Source organism: Dendronephthya gigantea, unplaced genomic scaffold, assembly GCF_004324835.1.
Source record: "Dendronephthya gigantea isolate DGI-Jeju-01 unplaced genomic scaffold, DenGig_1.0 000068F, whole genome shotgun sequence".
Taxonomy (NCBI): Eukaryota; Metazoa; Cnidaria; class Anthozoa; order Malacalcyonacea; family Nephtheidae; genus Dendronephthya; species Dendronephthya gigantea.
The window spans coordinates 599,254-617,711 of record NW_021163078.1 but is presented as its reverse complement, the minus strand read 5'-3'; the positions used below and the strand labels follow the sequence as shown (position 1 = coordinate 617,711).

The window sequence follows — 18,458 nt, the reverse complement described above, 5'->3', positions numbered from 1 at the left end:
ATACTTAATCTGGAAATAATTTTTAGTTTCTCTATATATATGTATGTTTTTGTGTGAGTTCGTATATGTGTGTACGTATATATATAATTTAAGTAGACTAAGAATGACAAAATTTAGATCTAATTTATGTAATTAATATAATTTATCTAATCAACTGCATGATCTTAAGCATGCTCGCGCAATATATACTAACGTGACATGAACCGTATCATAACTTGAAAATGATGCACGTTTTGGCATCGAAACGTCGTTCGATAAAGATAATATCGCTATTATTTGTGTCAAAATTGTATTCAAAGAGATTTGTGATAAAGGTTTTGAAAACGCTTAGTAAAATCCAATACAGACCAGACGGGCAAGTTTTCTTTGCTAAGTTTTATTTGCTCGTGTGTACGCGAAATAAAGGCCGGTTTGCACTAGCAAAGTTTCTGTGCCCAAAGTCTGTGTTCAAAGTCTTCCGTCAAAGAACTTCAAAGTGACCGATGTCTTCGAAGGATGTTTACATTTTCAAATACTGTGATCAAAGTATACTTTGACCACAGAAACTTTGCTAGTGTAAACCAGCCTTAAGGATACAAATGGCCGGCTCTACTACCTGACCTGGAGCACCATTTTTGTAATGTGAATGGGTTTTACCTAATCCTGATCTATTTTCAACTTATTAGTATGATCCATACTAGTATTACCACTTTTCGGCATGTTTTCGGTCATGTTCCAAGTATTTTGTCAATTATGTTGGCTATCCGATATCATCAACAAGAAAGGCAGTGAATGTGAACGTGGCACATATAACCAAGACATGTCCTAGACTTGATCTAGGCCTCTATAGTGCAAACGCGGCTTGTATAATATTGGATATCCGATACCATCCAGCAGGAAAGACAGTGTGAACGTGTCACATATTACCTAGACTTGTCCTAGACCTGATCCAGGCCAGATCTAGGCCTCTAGTGTAAACGTGGCTTAGGAGTGCTGTTAATGTGCTATGAATGATCTAGAGCGGTTATGTACCCAGGCGCTTTTTTAGAAAACCAAGGTTATAAAGGTTGCATTCAGCTACAATATGATCTCTAAATTAGCTGAATGAAACCTTTAACCTTTGTTTTTTTAAAAATCGCCTGGGTACAAGGCTGGTATAATTTCTATAGGTCGGTAGTTGCCTAGATAAGTTTCAGTGCCGCTTTGTATAAAGGAAGCACTCTCGCTTCCTTCCAGTGATCACTTGTATTCTCACTTACGCAACCTAGAAATAAAGCAAAAAACATGGCGGATTTTGACATTTTCTGACGCCAGATTGACGTCACTGTTTTTCTCTTTTCCTGCGACGCCGACAGCGGTTAACCGGTTACGATACTGCAGTCCTCAACACTAAATGCATGGTTATAAAAACAACGGATGGAGATGAAATGGCTCGTTGACATTTTCAAGGTGTCCTCTAAAGGAATTAGTGAAAAGGAGAGCAAGATTTGCGCAGCATCTTTACGCTGGATGTCGAGGCTAGAGTACATATTTACAATCGCTATATTTTGACAGAGCGGGATTTTTTATGTTACAATTTTGCCTACGATTTTGCCGTCGTTTTCCGCCTCTTAGGCGGTTTAAGGAACGGATTATCCATAGGTTCTTGTACAGGCTTCTCGCTCGTGCTTTCCTCGGAATCCTGCGGTGTTTTGTCTGGTTTCACTGGCACGATGGCATCTTCAGCAGTAGGCATCAAGGCGGTCAGATATGGCAATGTGGCCGGCTCGTTTACAATTACTAGAAAAGAAAACTGAAATATAAATCTTGCCTCCATTTCAAATTCTAAATTTTATTGCATAAATGCATTCGAAGCTTTTAAAAGTGGGGTTATTCAAACAATTTCCTAAAAGTGTTGGGTTTCTTATCCCTGAATTATTCGTCTTGGAAAGCTCAATTAATTCGCTTTTCCTCATCTTGCTATTCATCCGGTAACAACTGAATTTAAATGCCTGGGGCCGGTTGTTCGAAAGATGGATAACTTATCCAACTGGGACCGGTTGTATTAAGCCCGTTTAGCTTAAACGGTGGATAAGTAAGTTAAAAATAGAAAGCAAGTCTATCGTTTTATTCAACAAGCGAACTAAATGTTTTTAACCTTAATACAAAGATACCGTTTTCAACTACACATCCAGAGCATAATATTCAAGTTGACTCATTCAAGAGAGATGTAAGAGTGTTATTTAATTTTGACTTATCCACCGTTTAAGCAAAACGGGCTTGATACAACCGGCCTCAGACGGGCAAGTTTTCCTTGACAATTTTTCTTGCCAAGTTTTATAGTTTGCTCGGGCCTTTTGAGAAAATACCATTTATAAATGCACATTTCTCATTTTATCAGTTCACTCGCTCGTGTGTATGACGAACAAGTTTTCGTTGACAAGTTTTCCTTGCCAAGTTTTATAGTTTGCTCGGGCCTTTTGAGAAAATACCATTTATAACTGCACATTTCTCATTTTATCACTGCACATTTTACTTTTATCACTGCACAAATTGGTTATCACAGCACACTAAAATTAGGTATGCGCTGTTGCTTTTTTATATGGAGTAACCATTTTTTGTGTCAAAAAAATGGGGAACGTGTTAACGGACAGGGTCATAGCTTCTGATTACTTTCATTCAAACCAACATTTATTTGGAAAGCCGTTTGGTGCGACTTTTGCGGTTAATTATCTGGACACGCACACAATTAGACAAATAGACATATGATTGCACAGCTCAATGCCCACAGGGAACCAGTAATAAGTAATAAGGCATTTTCACTTTCCCAACGGGATTAAATTTTCGGGGAGACCGTGTTTATACAATCCCGGAATAAAAAGTTGATAAAATGTGAAATATACTAACATAAATAGTCCTGAGAGTTCGCGCAGTTTTTCACAATCGGTTCAGAAATTGATGTCTTGGATAAAAATCTAAAATATAACAAAGAGGGAACGTGTTAAAGAATCTGCCTGGGGTCGGTTAGCAGGCACTCCAGTTAGATATTAACTTTCATAATCTGTTCCAACAGATCCCTTGGACGCCGTAGGCGGCTCGCGCCTTACGTTGCTGACGTTATACCAGTCTGGTGATAAGAACTGTTGACGATACACTTACTTTGCGAGTCCTGTTTCCACATCTCGGCGCATCGCAGCATATTTTTCCCGGCATTTTTCGTATTCGTCCGCTTCTCTGCGATATGTCTAACATTAAACAAATGCACGATTTTATTTAATTCACGACACGTGAACGTAGTAAACCATATTCATGCGGAGTAAAATTACCAAGTTTGGGCAACTTTAGATTCGCTATGTTTTGTCGCAATACCCGGGTGTATTTCTGAAGGAATCTTTTGCTCATTGTCATCCTTCTCATTAGTATTTTGTGAATTAAAGAGACTTGAAGATTGTGCATTCTACAGGTGAGCATTTTTGCAAAAATATCTTTGTGTCTTATAATGTAGATCGATTTATGGAGTATTTGCAATTTTTTCAATTTGTTGTAGTTCTTGGAAACGATGCCTGCTAATGCTGATGGATATCCTACCTTCTGGCACTTCTTAATTAAAATATACTGGTGAGTCTAAACCGTCTGAAGAAAAGTTAGGTTCAAAAGAGGCAAAACGAATAAGGCTTGACTTGCATAAACGTCAGTGTCAGAACCTGATAGAATATCTTAAAACTAAGAAGTGAAGATCATAGCTGGATACGAATGAAATCAGGAATCTAAAAAACAAAGCTGCAACACATGTTTGACAACACAAATAAGTGTTCAAGTCATGCTTTATGTCCCTATTCTTACTGTCGCTATTTTTGTTCGGGTTGTGTCACGCATCTAGTTGTAAATTTCAGTCTTTGTGCACCACACGTGTATATCATTATATAATGCAACATACTCTTACTGGCAATAGGTGTCACAACTTGCAGGGTTCAAGAATACTGTTTAGGGCCATAATATATAAATATTTTCCATTACTTTAACCCAATTAAATCTTTGTATTCGGTTTACTGCAATGTAGTGTAGCAGATAACATATAATTATATTTCACAGCTAGTTCTTGCTGAAACACTTTGGACATAATCGCTTTTAAAAATGAGCTGATATACATCGGGCACAAGAAAAATTTGAAGAAGAAAGTAATTATGGAGTTGGAGGAAATCTCAGATATTTTGCACCAATACCACTCAAATCCCATGGGTGGCTATAGTGGAATAAACAGCACACTAGCTAAAATTTCACAATATTACATGTGGGATGGTATGAAAGCTGATATGACTGCATAATATAAGTATATTCTATGGAGAAAACCTAAGTTATAAGTTGTGCATAGAATAATAATTAAATAATTTGGAATTGTGTGGCAAATATTAAATAATGGACAACATATATACACGTCTTTTGCAAATTATATATATCTTACTGGTTACATCAAAAAATGTAATAACATTTCTGGCCACCTTAACAGTGTTAAATTTGTGATCAATGCCAAAGATTTGAGAAAATAAAGACACAAGCTCTAGAATTAAAATCAATTAAGGTCAATGAACCTTTGGAATTGGTTGGAATGGATCTTATTGGTATATACATATAATTTATATTCCAATTTATACATCAGGTTAATTGCCTGGCAACATTTTGGCACTTTCAGTTTGTTTTTTATTCCAAGTCCTAATCAATTACGTGTTTTTCCGTTTAAGGACCACTTCCAACGACCTCAGCTGGGTAGAAGTATGTGCTAACCTTTACCGATTATTTTACAAAATATGTGACTTTTACCCATTGAAAGATGAGGCTGCAGCTGGTATTGCTAATTCTTTTAAAACATTTGTTTGCAGTATGTACTATTATACTACCTATCACACTATAGGCCATCAAATAGTGAGTATATTGTGTGTACTAAGGGCAATATAATCTTTATAAGACACTGAGGATGTTAATGTATTTTGTAGGTGGGGTGCCATGCTAGACTTCTGTCAGATCAAGGCAGAGTTTGTTGCACAGGTAAGAGAAATATTAATCTATGAGTGTTTATGCAAATTAACAACTACCTTTTCTGTACTAATTTCAGGTTAATAATGAAGTTTGGGCAACTCAGCACAACATTATCTTAGCACAACAATCTTAGAACAACATTATCTTAGCACAACAATCTCAGCACAACATTATCTCAGCACAACAACCTAAGCACAACAATCTCAGTACAATCTTAGCACATTTTAGCAACTGTAAACAAATCTTCAAGGCAAAAAATTTCAAGAATTCAATCAATCAACTCACCAGCGTTTTAACATATGAATGCGGGTCTGGAAAAGAAGGTAGATAGTTCGGAACATATGCTGGTCGACCTTCTTTCGTTCCTGACTGAAGAGGCTTGGGCTGCTGAAATGGTCGACTAACTGTGGCTGAAAATCACAAGGGATATTACTCATTCTTTGTTCTTTGCAATACAATTCAGAGAAAAACCAAATATTGTGGGAGATAAAGGTCACAGCTTCAAACCCACCTCCGTGGGGAGGGGGGTATCACAGTGTCAAGTGATGGGGCCCCATGCTTTAGGGCAGGGGTGGATCCAGCACTAGTGCACTAATTTGCATGACACAAGAAAACTGCTCAAAATAGCCATTTTGTTTTGTTATGCAAATTAGTGCACTAGTGCTGGATCCACCCCTGCTAAAGGTGGTCCACAAAAATGACAACGGATTAAATCAAGATAAGAAACAAGAAGTTTTCACAGTTCACCAAAATCCAAACTTTAGGGTTTTGAAATTAATACTGATAGGAATTATGGATCAATATATTGTCCATAATTACAAGGATTTGTTTCAAGGATGGTTTGGAACCTTGGGTAAATTTGACAATTTAATTGAGTTTAATCTGTGACCAAAATTTGTAAGTGTATATAGGCAAAGTCCTAAATTTAGCCAAATATTAGAGCAACAAATGGGGGGGGGGCATCAGTACAATTTAAAACTTATATATTACTCACGTCTTGGTATTAAAAATGCTTTTGCTGTTGGTTGCAAATTGGTATTTAGCCCATCCACATCTAGGCCTGCAAATTAACAATAAATCAGTCATCATATGCACAATTGAACAATTTTCAAGCTTAGCTTCATGCCTTCATGAATGAAAGACTTTCAGAACCCTATATGTGTGCTATAAATTATAAAAGTAATGCACATGTTTGCATTATTTAAATGATTGTTTACTTACCCATTTCAACCAGAGCCAACCTAACATCATTCAGAGTAGGTTTTGATCGCCCAGAAAGTTCACAAATTGCCAATGAGCTCCGTCCTATTTCACCAATATCTAAAAAATGTTAACTCAAATGACATAACTGGATAAAAAATTCATACATGGTTGGGGAGAAGATTGAAACATACTAACGCCCGTATTCAAAAAGCTCACTCATACTCATACTCATCGAGTGTGACATATAAATTTCTTTAATGCTGATCAATGAGAAAGTTTTTTCTGAATAGATGGAAAGATATAACGTAAATCACTGAAAATCAAGCCCCTGTTCGGCTGGAAATACCGCCATTGAAACGTTATGAGAAGATTAAGATCTCCCACTCAATGAGTTTGAGTGTGAGTGAGCTTTTAGAATACAGGCGTAATTAATATTGCAAATTTCACACTTGAGATGACTAAACTAGAAATGTTGTGGTATGAGGCTGAGCACAAATAAAGTCAAATTATATTTGTTATGATTAACTGAAAAAAAACTAGATAATAAGTTCCGAATGCAAATTTCTCTTCAATAAAACATTGATGTATCAAATTTTTGTACTTTCAAAGCTGAATCATATATTCATATTGGATATCTATAACATTATCAACGAGAAATGACAATGAAGTCTCAAGACTTACAACTTTGAATCATCTCAGTCAAAGTTTCAATAGCTTGTCTAGTTATAGAGTCATAACCCTTCTCCGAACATAAGGCACCTACAGCAGCTTTTAGATATTTCCTGTGCACCGCTACGGCGTCTGCCATCTTGAACTTTTTTTATGAACTCTAAACTGAGATGATAACATGCCAGGGGGGGTTGCGATTTGCGAAAGCCGTGTATTTGCGAAATTTCTCAGACTTTCTTCTCTAAACGATTACGAACGATAAACACTTTAACGTGAACATTGATAACTTATTCACTCTTGGTGTTTAACTTACTTATTTCGCAAATCCATCGTGATCAATTTGGAGTTTGGAGCGATCAGTAGTCAGTACATTTTCCCAATACAAATTCCAAGTGGTTATTCAATAAAGAATTTCTTTTTCTAAGTTGGGGTCGGGTAGGTAAAAATGACCATACGACCCACAACCATAAACGAATGCTGAATATTAACATTTGTGATAAAACTATCAATTAAAATTTCTTGGTATACATAAAAAGCAGTTACAACATGAAATCTATAAATGTTTTAGTTGCATTTTAGAAGCCAACTTTAACTTACCCACCCCTAGCCGGTGTAGTATTTCGTTACTGTTCTTCTCTTTGTTCCGCGCGGGAAGTGTCTTTGTTTCAAAGAGAAGTCAAACTTATCTTGTCGTTTGACTTTTGGCTTTTTGAACAACTGTAGTTGACATACACACTGTGTCAGCTACCTCATTTTTAACCGTATTTCAAAGACGTCTCGGCCTCCAAACCATAGAGGGCTATTCTCGGCGAAAAAGCGGAGAAACACATTGAAAACTTGTAAATCGCTGCAAGCAAGCACATGTGTATATTTTGTACAACATGCAATCCTTGCACGCTTACAAAAGAAAGCAGGAAAGCTCTAATTTTGCTGCTGCGAATGAACCTTTTGGTACATCAGAGCTAAATTCGGTAAGAATTTTATGTCTTGTGATGTATTTAGACGATATTTATGTATTTAGACGATATGTATTGATATTTGAAGTTGTATAAATATCGTAGTGCATTTTGTTGTACCCCTTTCTGTTAAATTACTGTATTAAATTACTGTAGTTATAGAAGTGTTAATTGTAATTTCACCGCTACTTTTTCGTGCCACACAATTAACATCGCGAAACTATAGCTGGTTCAACTGTACATACAAGATATTGCAATTTGTAAATACTGGATATGTTTTATGTTTACTATAAAGAAATATTCCCAATTTTTAACAACAAGGTTTTTTACAAATTGCCAGTTCAACTCAATGCTGATAGGTAATTACATTTCATAATATGGACTGTTAGTAAATAGACATCTGGATAAATACCAAACTATAAATGGTCTGAAAATTGCATGTCCTGTCATAGAGGAAAGTTGGTATCCACATGGTATCAAGTGGCACTAGACTTAGAGATTGCTTTTTATGTTATTTTACTATTATAGCGCACTTGATACACTGAGGTAGCAATAATATTTGAAATGAAAAGCACTGAAAATTTTAACAAGAATCACCATAGGACCATTGGGTAAATCTGACATTCGACAATGAAAAAACTTATTCATCCATTTTAATAGTAGGTAAAGGTAAAAAATGGTCTTTTCATGGTATATACTACATATCAAGCAATGAATCTAGTATCTTTCCTAATGTAAAAGCAATAAAAGTAGGACACATTCGCACAGCATTTAACCACATTCCTTAAGTATGCATATTTTTGTGCTAATAATATGCCTTAAATACCAGCCAATCAATTACAGATATGTTAACTGTTGGAAAAATTCAAACATGCTTATTTGATACCACTTAGTAAGCAGAGTCAGGTTATTACACTTTAGTGGCTGTATTTTTGCATTTATTGAAAAAATCACCATTCATTGGATCGCATTATCAAGCCTTGGTACAACCAGCCCCAGGGATAGATTGGGGGGATTATTTAAGAAAATATAAGTATCAAATTATGAGTGTTTTGGTGTATTTAGAGCCTTTTCTGAAGCTGTGACAATCTAGCTAGCACTTTTTGCTGTATATTAAAAATATACTTGAAATGTATATAGAAATATTAATATTTTTTAAAAATATTAAAAGTTTATTTGAAATGCTTTCCCTGAAAGGGATCATTTAAGCCATCGAAGAGCTCTTTTAGCATGAATGTGTTCTTTAAAACTAACTTGTTGTTAGTCAATACTTGGATCCAGAACAAATATGTAAAGACTATATGTTAAACAAACTATAAAAGGAGATCAAGTTAAAGCTGTTCATGGAAATGGGTTACAATAACATCAATTTACATGCATTATATTAGGTTTTACTTCACTCTTACTACGCCAGTAGTCAACAGGCAAAATGATGGTATCTGCCAGTAATTGACAAGCTTCAGATGCATTACCAGCTAATGAATTATATTCTGAAACCTAAGCATGTCATGTCAGCAATCTTTTTTTTTTTGCTTTAACCACATGTTTACAAAAAATCGTATCACCTAATTTTACAGCATCTGGAGCATATTTTTACTGCATATTCTGCTGTCCTCCTTGGGCTGGTTGCATTATAAATAAAATATAGCTTGTGACAATCAGTTTTTTTAGTTAACTATGATTGAACTAGTTACTTAAAATGTTTTGTACAACTGGTCTCTGGTATATAAAACTCTATGCCCTGCTTCTCATACACAGCAGCTGGCTCTAACCAAGGTCAGAGATTGCTGAGGTACAAACTAAAACCAAAATTCAATGATTTGTTTACCTTTTTAAAACTGTTTCATATACCAATGCATCTATACTATATTTGGATAGCAAATCTTTCACAGAATGTCAAGTGTTGTTGTCCAATAACTAAAAGTGAAGAAATGTGGCCTTTGCCTATAAAATAAAGGATACGTATTACAGGCCCTTCCTTAAAACCTTAAAATAACTTGCTGTAATATGAGCCACCAAGTTAGTGCGTTTACAGAACGGATATCTAAACCTGTATACGGGCCACTCCGGAAATATTGACTAGTGAATTGACGCGACCTCGATCAGATAACTTCCAGTTGTTCTTGGCAGAGTTCTCCACGAAATTGCACGAATGAGCCGGTGTTCAGCAAAAAGAAGATCCCGAATCACAAGACCTGTTGAGAATACAATATATGACTCGTACAATAAACGATTGAAATTGTAAATTTTCCACTCTTTAGTCATCTCCACCCAGACAAAATAAGTGAGTTTTTAGCAGCCCGATTTGTGCCATTTTTCTGGAGAAACTAAGAGGAAAGAAGATTCGAATTATCATGCGAATTATCAGGCAAGATAAATTATCGGCATAGCTTGTCGACGTAGGCAAACGTGCGCGCGTGTAGTTTCCAGTCTATGTATGATACCTCGCCCGCCGTACTATACAGGTCTTGTGTTTGCCGATGTGGCGACACGAAGTATAATCCAATACTTCATTTATGTACTTCGTTACAATCTGTACAGTTTGAATCTGTTATCTTTTTTATCTGACTGCATCTTTGATGTTACCTTCTCGAAAATCTAAAGACTAAACTGAATTGCTTCCTAATATATACTACATATAAGTCATATATCCGCATAATCTACGTATATCAGTCTAGAGTATTCTTTATCTGGCATATATACTAGTTCATGTAGGCACAACCAATGCATTAAAATATCATTGATAATATCGCCTAATAACTTGCGTTTTCTGACATATTATACAAAGGAAATAGAATCAATTTGTTCATTATAACTAAGGTACTGCGTGGCTAACATAGCTTCTCGTCAAACCTGGTATAAAGACTGCCTAAAATTCTTCACATTTTGATCTTAGGGCCCTCGTCAGATCATATTTACTGCCTTGACGACGGCCCTTGGGTCAACATGAACTCATGAAGCGATTATTTTCTATTTTAGACAGTTTATACCAGTATAATACAACATTCCGCGAGAAGTTCTAGATAGACAAACACCGCGGAAAAACGTCTGCGCACGCGTCAACTCTGCCTGTAAGTGAGATTAAAAATAATTAAAAAGCGGTTCCGAACGTTTCCGAAGGCTAAAAATGGCAGTAAAAAGGAGTGATTTCATTCGTGTCTTCAAATCCATATTTCGATGGCATAAATAAACACTGCATTATAGAAACTAAGAGAAAAAACGTCCAGCGAGTCCTAGAAGTGGCATCCTACAAAAACACCTGTAAAAGGTGACTGTTGACAAATTTTTCGTCTCAAACATTTTGTTTATCAAATAAGCAACGACAGTTTCCGAACTTTTGATTGAGACACGTTTTATTAAAAAAATATATGTCGCCAGATACGAGACGTTTGCGTGTTCTCAATGATTGAAAATTAAGATGTATTTTACAATTTAAATATATTAGAAAGCTTAACTTTCCGCGGGTTTTCTTAACTTTTAGGTTTAAACTTTTGTTTTCGAAAAATATTCTAAAGCCACCCCGTGAAAAAAAGGAAAATTTACCGTGAATTCCAGTTCGTTCGATACTCTAAATGCTAGAAGGCTTTTAATTTATGTTCTGTCTGGCCGTCTTGTATATTTTTGCCTTTTCTTAACTTATATTTTTATCAAATAATGGGCATGTTTTGTTCCAAAAGTTGATATTTAGATTTACCATAATATTTTGATATTTCGGCGCGTGCGCAGACATTTTTCCGCGGTGTTAGATAGACACCATTGGGGAATTGTCCGTTTTTTGCTCTTAGACCTGGCTGCGTACTAGGGTTTTGTGCCAAATTGTCCGGGTGATAAATAACATTCACAAATTTCATCTCTTAGAAAAAGCAACGTCTAAGCTATGAACAACATCCTATGAATGGCGAGCAGACCCAATACAATAATGATAACCACGTAGCCAATGGCTACATTCATGATCAGATGAATGGCCATTCGCAGACCAGTAACAACCATTTAGAAACTCCTGTCACCGTTCATTTACAAGAAGATGAAATGGCCAGCGATGTTGGCAGGGTTCCTGAACCAATGGAATGTGCCGAGGAACAGAGGGAGTCCAAGACTGAAGTGAATGGTAACTTGGTGCCAACTTCCAATGGGAAGTATTGTCCTCATGGTCATCTGAATATGTGTACAACTTACAAGTAAGTAGAAATAGCGGACTGAGAAAGTAGAATTTAATGAACTGGCGAGTCTGTGAAGATTGCATATGATCCACTGTATGTTTTGTATATTTTTGCCGTCATTCTCAAAAATCACCTAAGGAATTCTCCTTAAGCTACAGGGAGCCACTTCTTTTCGTTACCTTAAGATCCAATGTTTTACTTGTAAATTCAAGATATGAGTTATAAAGACAATCGATTTCATTTCAAAGTCATTCTCAAGCCACATTTTTTTGCTTTTAAGTGTTCCTTGTCGATATCCCAGAATGTATTGCCACCCTGGTGGTTTGCTAGAAGATCGCTTATCGATATATCATGGCATCTGATTCGACGTCGTAATCATCTTCAGAATCACAGAATCATATTGACAGAAGAGCTTTAAGGTTAATATATTTAGGAAACGAAAACCTAATGTATAGTTGTAGAGATAAAGGATTTTTTAGTTTTGTGAGTATTATATTATCGTTGAGTAAGTTAATAACAGTATTTCAGAAGCATGTAATATCATGTTGTATATATTTGTAGAGAATGTGTTAGTAAGATATCTGTATGGTTTGCTATTATTTTATTGAATAATGTGTAAAACGAACACGTTGCCATTTTTCCCTACATTTTATTTCGCCATTAAACGTTATTCCTATTACATGTTGTCAGAATTAAACGTTTTAACCTTTCATGCTTGCAGCGCTCGCTAAACTTAATTCTGATCTTGCATGTGGACTGCTGTTAATTTATCTAAACTAAGGGGCTGTTTACATGAGCCCGGTTACCCGAGATTCAACGAAGCGTGAGAGGACTTTGAGGTATTGAAATAAGTCTTTATGTCACCAAACAAGCACATGCTATTGTTGTGGTGCTTATACGACTACCAGAATCATGTTATCTGCTCATTTCAATACTTCAAAATCATCTCACGCTTAGTTGAATCTCGGTAACCGGGCTCATGTAAACAGCCCCTAAGAACTCCTGTTAGGAGTTTCTTTCTTTCATTGAATGGTGTCGTTACGAAATAACCATGATTTTGTTTACCTTTTCTAGTTCGACAGATTTTACATATTTTAGACTTCTTCATATTACGACGTATGCCATACAACTAAATTAACAGCATTTTGCATTTCTTTTTGGCTTTAGCTGTTAATGTTTCAAAACATTACTCACAAATATTGTATATTTTTCTCGTTTTTATTTAGAAGTTTCTGCTTGGTAGGTTTACTTAGAACTAATATTTCAGGCGCTGGCTCTTAAAACATTTTAATTAATCGAAGTTTATTTTCATTTTATTTCATAGGGCTTGCATTGTATCCATTGCATCTAAATGGAGCTCGTTGCGATGAAGGCATGGCAGGGCGGTGAGTATAAATATTTTGAGTAATTTTTCCAGACGGTAATTCCTAGGTTTGCCAGATAGTCAATACAGTTACTGATATAGGAAGTGTGAAGTTGTGGTTTACGTTTCGAGTTTGTACCCGTCTTAGACACACTGTGCAAAACTCCGCTAGTAATTTGCCAGCCGTATAAGTCCAATCTAACGCCTGTATTCTAAAAGCTCACTCACACTCAAACTCATTGAGTGGGAGATCTTAATCCTCTCATAACGTTTCAATGGCGGTATTTCGAGTCGAATAGGGGTTTGATTTTCAGTGATTTACCTTATATCTTTCCATCTATTCAGAGAAAACTTTCTCATTGATCAGCATTAACAAAATTTATATGTCACACTCCATGAGTGTGAGTGTGAGTGAGCTTTTTGAATACAGGCGTAAGTCTTCTCTTAACCTTTTTCCTTCTTATTAACAGTAAAGGTTTAGGATTATATTCGCGGATTTGGATGTAAAACTACTCCCGAAAACAACTCAGCATCATATTAAGACCTATGCATGTATAAACTCTTGGTTTATAGGACCAGCGGTCTCAGGTGTATATTGAATTGTTAAAAATTGAATGGTAAGTCAAAAAATAAGTTTTCAAGAATCGATAGAGTTAATAACATTGATTCAAGATAAATAATATATTATTTATAATTGTATGATAATTCGAGCTTAATGTTGTTTGTGTAAAATGAGGAACCTTTTCAATATTTTGATAACAGGTACATTCACCGCCAAGTTTGAATACAATATAAACTGACAAGATCGCGTTAAAGTGTATCGTTTGTTTGCAAGATGTCAATGCATGGTTCGTATACACGTTATTATATGAAGATTTCGGTTTCGTCACGGCGATATTTATTGAGTTACAAAGCCAGAAGGGAAGGCGTTTATAACGCTTTAACTTTAAACAAGAATTCCAAAAGGCTTTATCATTCGGAACTGGCTTCACCTCTTTAAGTTTGTTAATTGCATGTACTAAATCAGTACGAGTTCTTTAGCCAAATCATCAAATATTCCGAGTTAGAGTTGCATCATTGACACGAGCTTTTGGACCAGTGTAGTAAATTAATAGAAAGGTATATTTGTTATTTATAGGTAGGAGTTGCTTCTTTTTATTTATAGAATGTTTCAAAATGCTGGCTCAAAACGCAAAGCCAAACGAGTCGTTTAACATCTTGACATTCTTGTTCGACCAAGCCAACGGTGTTTTGAAAAACCCATATTGGCCTCGTTTGCATGGATACGTTTAAGTTAGATTTACCAAATGCAAGACATGCCATAATGTGTTTGATTGGCCGATTTTTGCGATTTGCTATTATGCACCTGTTTAATCTATTCCGCGGTCACGGAGGTTGCTTTGGCAGGCAGGTTGAAGCATTTCCTAACTATGTATGCAATATTTTAGACAAACAAGTGTTCGAATTTCCTTGTCTCTAGTATATCCAGGTTGGCGCAGTTTCCATCTATAGTCTCTAAACGTAGTCTTTGGATCCTTGAGTTCACGATTTACTGGTAGCGTGGAAGGCACTGTAGATACTCTGACGACTTGACATACATCGATGACCTGCGTGTGTGTATAGTGGAATTCGTCCATAATCAGGTATAAACGCATCCTATTGCTTATAAAGTTTATGCCTGGGTTTTTTTAGAAGTACGTCGTACTACTACTGCCTTTCATTGGTGGTAATTTCAGGGGAATTAGGGGACTTGTAAGCTGACCGAAGATCTCGCAAAAGTATACGCTATATATAAAGCTTTGCGTTTTAAACCGTTTTTGTTCTATATTAATATTATTCCGATCGACACAGGATAATCGCTGTTTGACTCGGCTAATGCCTACCGTTACGACCGTTCTAGCGTAATACTGAATTTGTTGCCTGACACAAAGTATTAATTTTGCAATTCTTTGTATCTAGATCTCAATTGTATCGTCTCCTTCAATAAAACCTCGAAACACAGCCGAACCTACAACTTCGCCAATACGTAATGGCTAACGAGACTGAACCAAGCAAACAAACAGAGGAACTAAGACAAAAACTAGATGAACTACGAGAATCCAGAGAATCCGCAGAGGAGACCCTTTCAGACTGCCGCATGAGATGGGATCGAATGAAGGAGGAAGAAATGAGATTTGCTGACCCCGAAGACGTTGAGGGATTATTGGAAAACTGCGATGACGACTGCAGTGGAACTCGCCAGCGGTGTTCGGCAATAGAATGGACATTTGTGGATAACAGTGAAAGGATGGGAGTGCCTGAAGATAAAGAGGAACAATCGTTGTGTTCGGTGTTAAATGTGATATGGATGGAATTGATTGGTCTCGTTTTGACTGTCTACACGTTAATACGAACATCGAAACGTAAAGAATGAAATCACATGTGATATTTATAGTTAAAATTAAAAACAATCTGTGTATTGTGAGTTTTGAAGACATTTTTAGTAAATTGTTCAACAATTCATCTTTGTAGTTCGTTCTTGTCTTTTCTGTACAGCCTATACAGGTTATATTATGGATCCAAGAAAAGGACAGTGGTGTATTGAATGTCTATTCATCTTATTCGAATTCATTTTCAAATCATTTTCGATCGTGCAACGTATACTACGGGTAGCAGTGGGTATTTTTTCTGAACGATTTGAAGGCAACCCGCTCATAACGTTGATCAAAACAAATGGTATTTTATTGTTGTAATAAATATAACCAGCTATAACTACCCAAAATTAATGAAATTATGAGCAATCGCCTGAGCTATACACGATCTACATTTTTATTTATACGGACTTACATGCAGCGTTATGATCGAATATAATGGAATTTGTAAATTCTGGTCGCAGATTGTCTAAGCACCGACTTGATGTACACGATGTAAACACGAATTCCCGCCTCTTCAAAAGTACTTTATATAGGCGATTCAAAAATACTTTATCTGTTGCAAAAGCGGGTCGACTGCTGTTAAAAGTTCTCAACTACGAATGTTTACGAGTAGCGCTTGCGATCATGTCTTTTGTGCTGGTGATATTCTGTGCTCGTGCGTTTTCTTTCCAGCGCGAAAGCGGTAAAAAATTTGTGACGTCAACAATACATGCGAGCCATGCCAAATGGTCTAAAAAACGTCATCTGCATGAACGGGAGAAATAACGGAGCAGACGAAGGATCACGGTGTATAGACATTGACGAAGATGAAAGATTGAGGTTGGAAAAGGATATTGAAGTGCTTCAAAAGAGAATATGCGAATTCGAAGTCTTCTTGATGCAGATGGACGCGGCTGTGGGTGGTTTGCAGAAAGAACGGGATAAAATTGATCTGGAAAATATCGAATTGCAAAAAGAGAATGAACGATTTCATCAGGAAATAAAGTTTGAAAAAATACACAATGCTGATCTTAAGAATGAACTGAAGAAGGCAAGGCGAAATCGGATAGCATTTAAAGAAATAGGTATTTCACTTCTCCGCAATGATATAAGATGTGGTCGATTAACAAATATCCTAAACAAAGAACCGTTCGATATTTAATGTAGTAAATTTTAGCGGGATACATTTCGAAAACATCGTTCAGTTACAGTTTTGTTCAGAAAAGGTCTTCAATATGGACGCGTTTTCTCAATTTAGACAAGGAGTACTCTAACCCCACCATATTTGGAAGCGTTCATCCTGTATCAATTATCAAATCAGTTATTCAGAGAATGTTATTGTTCACATGGTGGTCAGGATTCTGGTTTTATGAAGGTACTAATGATGGTATATAGTATTTTAGTGCGTTCCTTCTCGAAACAAGAAGATTTGAGATAATAGTTACACAAATATTTAGTCCAGTTCTTTAATGGCTTAAAATATAGGAGTCAAGTCTTATGTAAACAGTAAACAAAGGTTTCTTTACCTCGTTGAACTCCAATACTTTTCAAAATACGATGTGCTATCTAAATATCTAACGCTATTTAGGTTCGTAATCCTTCTAAACAAGAGTTTACGTTAAGGAAATTTTAACAACAATCATTACATAAAAATTTGACATTATAATGCGCATAACTGACTGATTTCTACCTTAAACTTTTGGCAAATACTGAAATCTTAGTGCTACGTATACATCTTTCAGGTCTTTCGATTTTCGGTTGGGAAAACAAATGGGAAAAAATGGAGCGAAAGAAAAAACGTTTGGAAGAAGAAAACAAGGAAATCGAGAGTGAAGTTACCCGTTTGCGAAAATACATCGCCGAGCAGCAGAAAGATTTGATCTCGCAAAAACACACCAACTTCGAGCTGTTAAATCAACTGACAGAATGCGTTGATGTAAACAATAGAAAGATTATGGTACTGGAAGAAATTTGGAAGAAAGTTGAAGGATATACAAATATATTAGAAGATCATTTTGTTGAGCTAAAAAATCAGGATTGGCCAGCACGCGTTTCGCGCGGGTCCGAAGACTCGCAGGACGATATTACGCGCGGGAATCTGGATTAAAACGGTGCAAATATCGTGTGTGAGTTAGATCTTTTATATCGAAGTGCGTATACTCGATTTTTGACATAATATATTCCCACATATGCTGTTATGTTTTCATAGTACTATTTTTAAGAGCACGTTGTATGGTCGACAGTTTTGACTGGAATTTTGACAAAATTAGTAAATGATAGAATATTCGTCTGGCGACTTGTGAGTTGTGGATGCTGTTCCAAATTGGTATTCTTGATATATTTTCCTGCAATTTACTAATGTCCCCTTCAGAATACATTTTTGCAACCTGCTAGGAGCCTGTTTAGAGTACAGTTGGCTCGCATGTGTGAAATATGTACAGGCATGCAGTCTATATATAAGTCCAAGCCCATTTGAAGCTTTTAAAGCAATTCGGATAACTGCAAATTTTAGCATATCATTTTGCATATTCGTGGATTGCATAGTTTTTAAGATGAATTAAAGTGAAAATCAAATTCGCGCCCGAAACTCACTCAAAGACAGAGATTGTGTTATACCTGATCAATGAGATCTCGTCCGCAAAGGAATTGCTAAATAAAGTGATTGAGATCTCCCACTGAATGTGTTTGAGTATGAGGGAGCTTTTACATAGAATACAGGCAA

General features: G+C 36.1%; 2 protein-coding genes across 3 annotated transcripts; one reads left to right on the top strand and one right to left on the bottom strand.

Moving 5' to 3' along the window:
- Window positions 1–272: 272 nt before the first annotated feature.
- On the bottom strand, window positions 273–7,170 carry LOC114531097 (transcription initiation factor TFIID subunit 8-like). The gene is made up of 7 exons (XM_028552743.1): window positions 6,877–7,170; window positions 6,214–6,312; window positions 5,987–6,052; window positions 5,278–5,402; window positions 3,118–3,203; window positions 2,866–2,933; window positions 273–1,758 (listed from the first exon to the last, which is right to left on the bottom strand). The coding sequence occupies exons 1-7, from the start codon at window positions 7,001–7,003 to the stop codon at window positions 1,562–1,564; spliced, it is 768 nt and encodes a 255-aa protein (XP_028408544.1). The 5' UTR covers window positions 7,004–7,170; the 3' UTR covers window positions 273–1,561.
- Window positions 7,171–7,524: 354 nt separating this feature from the next.
- LOC114531098 lies at window positions 7,525–13,619 on the top strand. Of its 2 annotated transcripts, XR_003687819.1 has the most exons (4): window positions 7,525–7,835; window positions 11,679–11,998; window positions 12,261–12,399; window positions 13,305–13,619. XR_003687819.1 is itself a non-coding variant. In XM_028552744.1 (3 exons), the coding sequence occupies exons 1-3, from the start codon at window positions 7,746–7,748 to the stop codon at window positions 12,340–12,342; spliced, it is 492 nt and encodes a 163-aa protein (XP_028408545.1). In that variant the 5' UTR covers window positions 7,525–7,745; the 3' UTR covers window positions 12,343–12,827. The 2 variants fall into 2 exon arrangements, 1 of the variants encoding a protein (XP_028408545.1); XM_028552744.1 differs by lacking the exon at window positions 13,305–13,619 and having other exon boundaries at window positions 12,261–12,827.
- Window positions 13,620–18,458: the final 4,839 nt, after the last annotated feature.

Excerpts from the sequence above, each read along its gene's own strand:
- LOC114531098 (XM_028552744.1), top strand. The coding sequence starts at position 7,746 with ATGCAATCCTTGCACGCTTACAAAAGAAAGCAGGAAAGCTCTAATTTT. Across the intron at positions 7,836-11,678 it reads GTACATCAGAGCTAAATTCG|AAAAAGCAACGTCTAAGCTA; the intron begins GTAAGAATTTTA and ends TTCATCTCTTAG. Across the intron at positions 11,999-12,260 it reads AATATGTGTACAACTTACAA|TGTTCCTTGTCGATATCCCA; the intron begins GTAAGTAGAAAT and ends TTTGCTTTTAAG.
- LOC114531097 (XM_028552743.1), bottom strand. The coding sequence starts at position 7,003 with ATGGCAGACGCCGTAGCGGTGCACAGGAAATATCTAAAAGCTGCTGTA. Across the intron at positions 6,313-6,876 it reads GACTGAGATGATTCAAAGTT|ATATTGGTGAAATAGGACGG; the intron begins GTAAGTCTTGAG and ends AACATTTTTTAG. Across the intron at positions 2,934-3,117 it reads GTGGAAACAGGACTCGCAAA|ATTTTTATCCAAGACATCAA; the intron begins GTAAGTGTATCG and ends GTTATATTTTAG.